This window comes from Giraffa tippelskirchi, chromosome 7 (assembly GCF_054371585.1).
Source record: "Giraffa tippelskirchi isolate mGirTip1 chromosome 7, T2T-mGirTip1v1.2.pri, whole genome shotgun sequence".
NCBI lineage: Eukaryota > Metazoa > Chordata > Mammalia > Artiodactyla > Giraffidae > Giraffa > Giraffa tippelskirchi.
The window spans coordinates 105,990,545-106,001,018 of NC_137281.1; the positions used below are offsets into that span (position 1 = coordinate 105,990,545).

General features: G+C 46.6%; 1 protein-coding gene across 7 annotated transcripts in view; it reads right to left on the reverse strand.

The window, feature by feature from the left end:
* NIN (ninein) overlaps window positions 1-10,237 on the reverse strand; it is a 103,364-nt gene extending 93,127 nt beyond the window's left edge. For 6 of the 7 annotated variants that reach the window (XM_081511321.1, XM_081511319.1, XM_081511323.1 and 3 more), the window contains exons 1-3: window positions 10,093-10,237; window positions 9,548-9,600; window positions 87-290 (exon numbers count right to left, since the gene is read on the reverse strand). In XM_081511321.1, the coding sequence (XP_081367447.1) occupies window positions 87-269 (183 nt within the window). In that variant the 5' untranslated portion in view covers window positions 270-290; window positions 9,548-9,600; window positions 10,093-10,237. The remainder of the gene's footprint in view (window positions 1-86; window positions 291-9,547; window positions 9,601-10,092) is intronic. The other variant, XM_081511318.1, reaches the window with a different exon arrangement.
* Between the last annotated feature and the right edge of the window lie 237 nt (window positions 10,238-10,474).

A 10,474-nucleotide genomic window follows, 5' to 3' on the forward strand; every position in this document is an offset into this window, starting at 1 on the left:
TGCAGCGCCTGCGGTTTGCTCCACCCCCCCGCGCCCGCACAGAAACCGCATCCACTTCCCACCGCCCGCCTCTTCGCGGGCCTTACCCGGCCCAGAAGGTTGTTCTGAAGCAGCGTCTCCTGCAGCACGGGGGCCACCTCCTCCAAGCTCAACATGTGGCAGAGGTCGGTGAGTTCCTCCTGTCCCAGGGACCCGGTGCCCGTCGTGTCAAAACTGTCAAACAGCTCCTTGAGTCGGGCTTCATGCTGGTCCTGCTCTGCCTCATCCATCCCATCGCCCGCAGCGCTCACCTGCCCGGGACAGAGACAAGGACCGGTCATGGCAGCGCTGAAGTCCTGCCGCCCCTCCGGATGCCGCCCCCACACTTGTCCGCCCCTTGGGAATGCTGGGTGTGTCCTGGGCCCCTCGCTCTGGTCGATCGGGGCCTTGTGAGGGTCAGCCTTGTGAGGGAGAGGGAGGTAACTCTGCACACCTCCCAGTGAAGCCTCTGGGCCTCCAGGACCCAGTCCAGGCCAGGGGAGCTCACACACATTCACACCACGTGCAAGCCCACGAGGTTGGGTCCTGGCGGGGTAAGGGTTACCAGAAGGAGGGAGTCTGCTGGGCAGAAAGGTGCCTTTCTCTCCTGCCCAGCCTCAGGCAGGCAGCCAGTGTGTCAGACTCAAGACTGAGAGTGGTCAGGACTCAGAGAATGTGAAAAGCCACTCCAGCCATCCAGTCCTTCCAAATGAAGTGACTGTTAGTGACAACAGACTGCAGGACCAGAGCGTCCATGCAATACAGCAAGCTCCAGAAGACCTGACAGATGTTTCAATCTGCCAAACTTTCATTTCTCTCCCTTCAGCCTAGCTGCCCCTCTTTGTAGTCAGACCAGAGGGCTGCAGCAAAGAGGCACTGGGTGAACATGTCTGATATAAAACCACCCCTGTTTACATGAGAACAAATGACTCTTACATGAGTTCCTCAAAAAATGGCAACTCAATTAACTTCACTGCTGCAATTACATGAAGTATGACAGGAAGAGTATTCCCTGAGGCTTGCTTTAGCCCCAGGGAGATTTAGGTAATGCCTAGTTGCCTAGAGAAAGAGGAAAACACCACTTCAGTCTTTTAGAAAGACAGTGAGATTCGAAAGAGCCACAGACCACATGTGAATCATGCAGAATCTTAGGACCCTCTACAATCTAGACCATCTCACCTCTGTACTCCTGGTGAAGAGGCCTTCCATCTCTCTGACCCACCCCAATTCCAGCCTTTCCATTTTTCCATCTTTCACAGGATTCATGAAAACACAAAGTCATCAGTAACTCTCAGAATCATTTTTGTTAAAATATGTATGGTAAAATTCTAGGTCCCTTCCAGCTGAAGAATGAAACTCAGTTTTCCGCTTGCATAATCATTCACTTTTATTGTGTTGGGATTTCCAATGAAAGCCTGAAACATTTGCATCTGAAGGTACCTTCACCATGATGCAATGGAAGCCAAACACAACAGACATATATACCCTTGAGAGGGTGACCTCAGCCATCTCAAACATGACTTGCAGCATTAGCCCCTTGACTATAAAAAGCAGCACCCTAAAAAAAAAATAAAGTATTTATCTTGCCAATATAATTTTTCTTGGGATAAAAAAATAACATGGAATCCACTCTATTAACAGAATTTTGAGTGTGCAGTAGCATATTGTTCACTATATATGCACTGTTATACAGCAGCTCTCTAGAACTTTTCCGTCTCACATGACTGAAACTCTACACTCACTCCGCAGTAACCCTCCATTTCTCCTCTGCTAGCCCCTGGCACACCAATATTCTACTTTTAAAAGCACACATTTAAGTAAACCAAGTCCTGGATCAGAAAACTGTAACTTAGAGGAGATGTTATAGGGCAGATCTTTAGGACTTCCCTGGTGGCTCAGATGGTAAAAAAGCATCTGCCTACAATGTGGGAGACCCAGGTTCGACCCCTGGGTCGGGAAGATCCCCCTGGAGAAGGAAATGGCAACCCACTCCAGTACTCTTGCCTGGAAAATCCCATGGATGGATGGAGGAGCCTGGTAGACTACAGTCCATGGGGTCCCAAAGAGTTGGACACGATTGAGAGACTTCACTTGCACTTTACAATCACGGGACCACACACATTAAGATGTTGCACACAGCCAGACCTGAAAATAAACAAGCCTTCCAGAACACATCAGTGCTGCTCTAGGCTGGGTTGCCTTCTTTCCTCAGACAACTGTTCAAAACATGACAAGCTAACACAGAGCGAACAACCATCCCAAGGGTCTCAGCAGAACTGAGTGAACTCAGAAGGTGGATCAAACAGCTGGGCTGCTCATTAAAGGGAGAGAGGTAATGTTCTGCTCCAGGCTCCTGGTCTCCAAGGTCTCCTCTCCTAATTATCAGTTTCTCTATTATGGTGCTGCTAGCTCTGGCTGCCTTCCCAGGGTTGGTCTGTTGGCTTAACTAATCACCACGTAAATGTTTACAAAATAACTTGAGAGTGTGACATAAACATCAAAACACCAGAAAGGAACAACCAAGGTGTTAGGCAAAGCTATAACCCACTCCAGTATTCTCGCCTGGAAAACCCCCATGGACAGAGGAGGCTTGCAGACTACAGTCCACGAGGCTGCAAAAGAGTTGGACCCAAATGAGCAACTGAGCGCAAAAGTTAGGAATTAAGACAATGCCAAAGCTTGGCTGATGAAATTCACTTAGCATCTGCCCACCTCATTATCAATTAAGATCTGTTGAGAATCCCCAAGATGCCCTGGGATTTTCAAGGTTGCCACAGCTCTCAGACTTAGTCTCTGAGTTTTACAGTCCCCTGGGCTAGAATTTTTTAAATTTTATTTATTTTTAATTTTTTTGGCCATCTTTTTTTTTAAGGTGCTGCTTTCTATAGTCGAGGGGCTAGTTTCCGTGGCACGTGGGATCTCAGTTCCCCAGGCAGGGATCGAACCCAAGAGCCCTGCAGTGGAAGTGTGGAGTCTTAACCACTGAACTGCCAGGGAAGTCCCTAGGCTAGAATCTGATCAACTTCATAAAGTTAGACTATTCTGCTTCTTCCTGATTTTGCATATTTTTTAAAAATGCAAAAGTGAAAGAACTCTAACACTTCCCCTTTTAAAAATTACTTTTAAGGGGTGGAAACTTGTCCATCTAAACCAATGAAAGAAGACCATAAAATCACAACAGTTATGTGTATCTGAGTTTATTCACCCATTGGCAACTGTAACTATATTTGTTTTCTAGTCTGTGAGTCTGTTTCTGTTTTGTAAATAAATTCATTTGTACTTCAATTTAAAAAGAAAAAACACCTCACAATGTACTAAGAAGTCTCAGTCTTATTCATGGCTTTGAACCTGATAAGCTATCAGGCCCTGCTCTTTACAAAGTCATTGGATATTCACTAATTCAAACCTTTCATCTCATAGCAATTTTCCTTTTTTATCTCTTTATTTCATCTCCCTCCTTCCCAAGCACTGTGCTCAGTAAAACATTCTTTTGACTTAACAGGAAAAACAGCCCCACCCCTGCAGAACAAATGATCATATGGAAACATCCAAAAGATGTTACATATGGTGACAAGTTGTCAGTACTCTTCTGGCACAAAAGGCGTTTTTACTGGTTGATATTATTCCCCAAATGTTCATCAGTTATTTCATGTGCAAGAATTATTTTTCTCCTCATTTGGCAGAAATTTCTTTAACGGCAAGGTCCATGATTTCAGTTTCTTTTCTAGCTTCCCAATGCTTAGTACAGTCTATTCTTCATACCAGGGACTCAGTAAACATCATGGAGTTAGTATACAAGATACCTTGCAAGGAAATTTACCCTGAATGAACATTATAGAAATGAGCATACAAAGAATTTGAAACACCTATTTCTTCCACAAGAAGACATAACTAAGCGTAAGCTGAAGGTAAGCACTCACTGCCAAACTGCACCATGGAGTCCATCTTAAGTTTGATTCTACAAGTTAGTAATTAAGGATTCACAAACTTCAGCTGCATTTTGTTGTTACAGGATATGATTTTGGAGGAAGATCTGTACTAGAATACTTTCCCAAGTTCCCTTGTCTAGAGAATGAGAATAATAATACCCAGCTGGAAGGTTGTTTTGAGTGTTAAATATGGCAAGCAAGAGCAGCTAATCCCAGAGGAAATTGGTACAAGAGGGTAACTGAGAAAACAACCAAGAAAATAGCTGCAATTTACAAAGGAGAGGTAAACTGAAGAGGGGTAACTTATATACATCAACTGGCCATAGCCCTGCCTTCCAAAAATCAAAACAGGAGATGTGGAATACCCTAGAAAGCAAGAACAGGTGGGGGGCGTATTATGCATATAAGCAATATATTACTAAATGGTAACGGCAGTAGGTAATGTTCAGGGCTTCCTCAATCTTCAAAGGCAGATTATTGATAAGTTTAATGTCAAACAAAAGCAGAAAGGCTGAACTATAGTTGAGAGCTCAGAAGATTTTTTGTTTTTCTTTTAACTTCTGAGAATTTACTATAAGTCTGGCCCATGCTGGGTACTTCACCTAAATGATCTCATTTAATCCTCCTAATTCTTTAAAGTAGATATCATATTCCCATTTAATATGTAGAAATCGGGGCCTGGCAAAGTTAAGCTACTTGTCCAATGATTTAACACTAAAATTGTCCATGGGCCTGGGACTTGAACTCTGGTATGACTCTAAAATACACTATTTGTCAGCCTTACACAGGCACACAGAACACATGAATGGGACCTTTGGTACGGTATCATTGACAAATCTCTCATCTCCACTTTTATGTATTAACCAGCTGTATGGTACCAAGCACTAGAAACCATCATGGAATACCTGGTGGCCAAAAACTTCTCCAAATTGGAATGAGGAGGAGTGGGGTTCCTTCCTCTCTACATCCTTTGATTCATTTATTGAATAAGTATGGGTTAGATAGCATCACCAACTCAATGGACATGCTAAGTAGCTTCAGTTGTGTCTGACTCTGTGCGACCCCATAGACGGCAGCCCACCAGGCTCCACCGTCCATGAGATTCTCCAGGCAAGAACACTGGAGTGGGTTGCCGTTTCCTTCTCCAGTGCATGAAAGGGAAAAGTGAAAGTGAAGTCGCTCAGTCATATCCGACTCTTCGCGATCCCTTGGACTGCAGCCTACCAGGCTCCTCCGTCCATGGGATTTTCCAGGCAAGAGTACTGGAGTGGGCTGCCATTGCCTTCTCCGCAATGGACATGAATCTGAGCAAACTCTGGGAGATAGTAAAGGACAGGGAAGCCTGGTGTACTGCAGTCCAAGGGGTCACAGAGAGTCAGGGACAACTTAGTGACTGAACACCACCAACCACATAGCCTATGAGGCTCTAAGGATGCACAGAATAAGCATTCTCTATTTTCTAAAGTAGCTTTCGGATTTATGGCAAAGAAGAAATACATTTTTACAGAAAAATGTGCACGAACAGTCCTATGTCTTCAATAACGGGTGTAGTCCAGAAACAGATAATTGTTAATACTTCAAGTATGTCTAATCTGTGTAATTCAATGCTTTCCAGAGTGAGAGCCCAGCTGACACTCACCAGTGACAGGAATCTTACTTAGAGATGAAGGAAGTTGGGTTTTGAGTAATAAATTGTCCCTCAAATTTCCAAGGACAATTTCAGTTTTATAAAGCCTGCCACAAGCCTGGACCTTTTCAATCAAAGTACCAGAAACCTTTATGACACCTTTAGAATTAAGCAGCCAGTGTGGGTAATATTTTGGAGTCCTAACCAGGGATGCTTAAATAAGAGGCAGATGCACCAAGCCATTAATCATAACATTTACCACCCAACGACCACCCAAAATGAGAAAGATTCAGAGCATTTTCCTTCCAAATAACTCAAAACAAGGCTGCCAGGATGTGCTGTTCCTGACAGGGATGTCCATCAGAGACCGCTGTCATTGTGCTCCCCTCGGCAACTCCAGCTGATGAAATCACAGTGCCGTCTGGGATTGGAAAGTGTAAGGTGGAGGTGTGGATGGGACAATGAAGTCCCTAATATAAGGCCAGCATGAAATAGATTCATGAACTTGTGAACTTTCCAGCATCCAAGGTATAGAAAGGAGCTTGTAAGAATGGCAGACCAGCCAAAGGGAAGGTCTGCTCTGGCCAAAAGGAGTGAAAAGGGGACAAAGTCTGGCAAGAGAAAACCAAATAATAAATGAGCACAATGCCAGAATCCCTAGCCCAGGCCTTTTATTTCGCCTCCAGATGGTTCAGCAGCTGAACAGCTACAAGGAATGTCTGGATGGCCCTCTTGGCTCAGCAGCTTTCCGTGAGTATCATAATAGATGCTTTTAGATCTGTGTTCAGACATAGCTGTTGGGGGTCCATAGCCCAGGCACTGACCACTAAGTTACTAATTTAGTTATTTTATAACTAAAGTGATGAACATGGACCAGCTCTGCTTTGGCTAAGCTTTCCATTCATGCCTTTTGCTTTCACTGTTTGGCACGTCAGAGCCTCATAATACCAATGGTCAAACTAGAATGTTTCTTTTTCCTCACTCTTTTCTGCAAACACTTTAATTTGTTGCAAAGATTTCCATTTTGGACCAATTTCAGCATAAAATGACACAGTGACAAGAATAAAATTAAGTTTAGCAGAAGCTTAACAGAAAAAGCAATGCGCTCCCATCCCCCATTTACGTGTTGACGTAGAATATTTCTGCCAAAAACTGCTGCTCATCAAACCAATTACTCTCAGAGAGTCTCCTCTCAGCTCCGATAGCACCTCACTTCTAGCTGGATACTAAAAGCACAAGAGTATCAGCAAGAATAAAATCGGAATGTAAAAATATAACACAAAAACTTAAATGTCACCACACAGTGGAAAAAATCACATTAAATTAGAAAGAAAATAATAAACTTTCCTAACTACAATTTAAAAAAATTTAACTAAGGGTATCCCACTAGCATTTATTCTAAAACATAATAGGCTTTAGTATTTTACTTTCCTGAAATGATGTAAGCTTTTGTTAAACCTAATAGCTAGGTGGATTACCCAATCAAGTCTTAACTCAGGATGGCTGGAGGAATAAAATCATTAGCCTGGCACAGGGTAGCTTCAATAACTTGTAATCAGCTACTAAGTAAAAGTTCAGAAGTAGAAAACAGAGGTTCATGTTTGTGACTCTCCTAAAAGAGATAGCTTGTAACAACTTTCACTTCTTGAGCCACTTTTACTTAAATTAATTTAGAATGTCTGCAGCTCTAACTAGGGCTCCCTGGAGTATAGTGCTTGTCTTCTCATATCTATAAACAATATTTTCCTAGTTTTGTTTTTTAAGTGAGCATTAGATCATAAATAGTTTGTAATTTTTCCATCTAAAAGTTTGAACAAATGGTTAACTGCTGATATGAACTGCAATAAAAAAGTGTCCTGATTTCAAATAAAGTTGCTCACTCGCATATTCCCATCTTTCAAATTTATATTTTATTTATGAATAGGACAAAAATATCTTCTTGCAAGCTTCAGTAAATCTCTCCACAAGCCCCTGCCCAACAGATGTAAGTTCAATAGCCAGAATTCAAACCACATAATTTATTGGCTTACAAATGAATTGACATCTATAAAAATAAACCTCCTGAAAAGGCTGCGGGCTGTTTGAATCGTTCTAAAATGCTCTGACTAAATGTGCCAACCCTTTATCAATATAAGACTGATAAAATGTATTTTCATTATCAACATAAAACAGAAGCATCAAGGTTGGCAAAATGTTAGTTTAGAAAGTCATTTGCAGTGATATTTAAAACAATTTATTTGAACAACATTTGACTTACGATAAAAATGTTGCCTATTAAGATTGGCTGTTCAAAATTCACTGGAGCCCTATTCTCTGCCTCTGTGACAGTTAACATCTTTTGATATTAAGGCTCATCACATATCTAAAATGAAAAAAGAACAAGAAAAAAGACACCCATGGCATTCTGAGCAAATGCCTATAAAAATGACTGATCCTGACATTTGACTGCAAAGACCATGCCTGTCATGGCTTCCTTCCCATTGCCCACTATAAAGCCTCTTCCTGCCTTGGCAATACCTTTGCTGATGTCCAACCCATTTGGAACATCTGTAACTCCTACCCTTTATCTACAGTGCAATTCAGAACGCTTTCCTCTAAGGAATCACCAGAAACCAGCTGAAAATAAACAAATCTGCCAAGAAACTCCCCAGCAGTTCACCTCACCTCTTTGAGGACACTGACAACAGCTGAGGAGACCACAATAAACTGTTTTGTCAGCCAGCCTGTCATGTCACTATTACAAACAGTCTGGGAATTTTCACAGCCCTTTTCAACTCCAGAGCAAAACCTGCCAATATTTCAGGTCAATTACCAACATGCTAGCCACCAAAGAAGACTCAAAATTAAACTGACAGTGAAACAAACAAACATGTCCTTGCAGACTGTTAAGTCTCTGGAAAAAAGTAAACATAGAAATTTATGTTAATGTATTTTAGGGGTCTGGATTGAGAACCCTCCCTGGTCTCAGAAGCTTAGCCTGAGTGCCTCTGTGGACTTTATTTGGATTCTAATCCTAAAAAAGCTATCACCTCAGTCACAACGATGGTGATTCATTTTGATTTCACAAATCCAGGAGTTAATTTCTATGACAAGCTTATGTCAGGAGTTCCTCAACACCAGGAAGGAATCTGCCCCAGTCAAGTAAAGAAAGGAGATGATCCCATAATAGCTAAGCTGTCTAGAAACAAGGTACGTGGTGGCACAATCTTTCCAGCTCCCATTTCATTTACACTTAAGCCTGGGTTTGTCAGAGTTGAGGCTGGGAAATCGCCCCTTCCTATCTCTATCTCTTTCAACTTCACAGAAAGAGCTTTCAGCAGTAAACTGTCTCCATCAGCCTTGTCCTTTTGTCAGGGACCGGTTTGGTAGCTGCAGCAGCCCACCCTCTGGAACCCTGGAAGCTTCTCCGGCTACACTCCACACTTCATTCCGTAGGTCTGGCGGTCAAGGGTTTCAGGCAATAAACCGAGCGTCATTTTGTTCTTCCCGTTTTCTTAGCAGTCGCACGGGGAGTCTTTCTCTATGCACTGATCACTCACACCTTCTAAAATTCCCACTTGACCAAACAGCTCCCCGCGACTCAGTTCAGACTAACACCTCGGGGTCCTCCAGGAAGGTTTCCCTTCAATTTCGCAGTCACAGTGCTGCCTGGGTGGCACAAGGCCACAGAACCACCACCCTTTCTGCTCCCTCCAGGATTCGAGTCTGGTCCTGGACCTGCGCACAGTAGCCGCTTTCAGCCGGCGGTGCGGGCGGGGACCCTGCAGGGTGCGGAGGTGCCCAACCTCGGCTGAACTGCGGTGCTGGCGGAGGGCGAAGTGAGGCCGGAGCGCGGGTGCGCCGCCCAGGTGCCCCGCAACTCGTGATGGAGATGCGCCCCCGACCCGCCTGCCTATCGCCACCCCCGGACACCTCAGGAACCCCATTGTGTCTAGAAGCAGCAGCTCCGTCGGCCCCCGCCGTCCTCGCTTACCTTCTGTCGGCCTCTCCGTTGCGCCCGCACAGCCGGCCGCTGCCTCCAGTGCTCTGCAAAGCGGGGGAGGACGCTTTGTTAGGGCTCCAGTAGCCGGACAATACTTCGCAGCCGGCGCCGGGGTTCCGGCGGGCGTCCTTCAAAAGGACGCGAATGGGGACCAGCGCGAGCGTCATTTCCATATGTAAGGGGCCAGAGCTCACAAAAGCGCGGCTCCCGGGGACTGCGGCGCGCATCCTCCCCGCCCGCCGACCCGCCCCCGCCGCCCGCGCTCCGGGACCGGCCCCTCCTCCGCCTCCAACGCCGCCCCCTCCCCGCCTGGTTCTCCGCTAACGCCCGGGTCCGAGCCGGCCGCCTGGCCACCCGCTTCCTCGCTGCGACAGCCACCACCCGGCTGCAGCCCCGGAGAGGGATCCCCAGCCTGTCCCGATGCCGGGGCTGCCCGGGCGCGCAGGGCCTCGCCGACGGCGCGGGGGCAGCACGAGGCCTCCAAGCACCCCCCAGGCCGCGGGACCGGGGTCCCCGGGAGCCGGCGGCGCGCTTACCGCGTCCCGGAGCTCAGGCGCCCGGCGCCGCCGCGGGTACCATGGCCGCGGGGGCACTCGGGACTCGGAGGCGGCGGCGGCGGTGGCAGCTAGACGGCCGCACCCAGAGCGCTCGGTTCCCGGCTCCGCCGCGGCAACCCGAAGCGTTGGACGGCGGGGAGGAAGGGCCAGGCCCGCGCGGGGAGGAGGAGCCAGGGCGACGCCGGCCCGGGCGCGACTCCTCCTCCGCGGCCCGCGCAGCTGGGGCCGCCGAGGGAGGAGCGCTGGGCGCCGCCCGGGCCCTCTCGGAGTCAGTCCCCCACCCTCCCTCCACGGGGACTGCTCCTCGTGTGGCCGAAGCCCGGAGGAGTTCGGTCTCGACCGCTGGGGCAGTCGCCGCGGA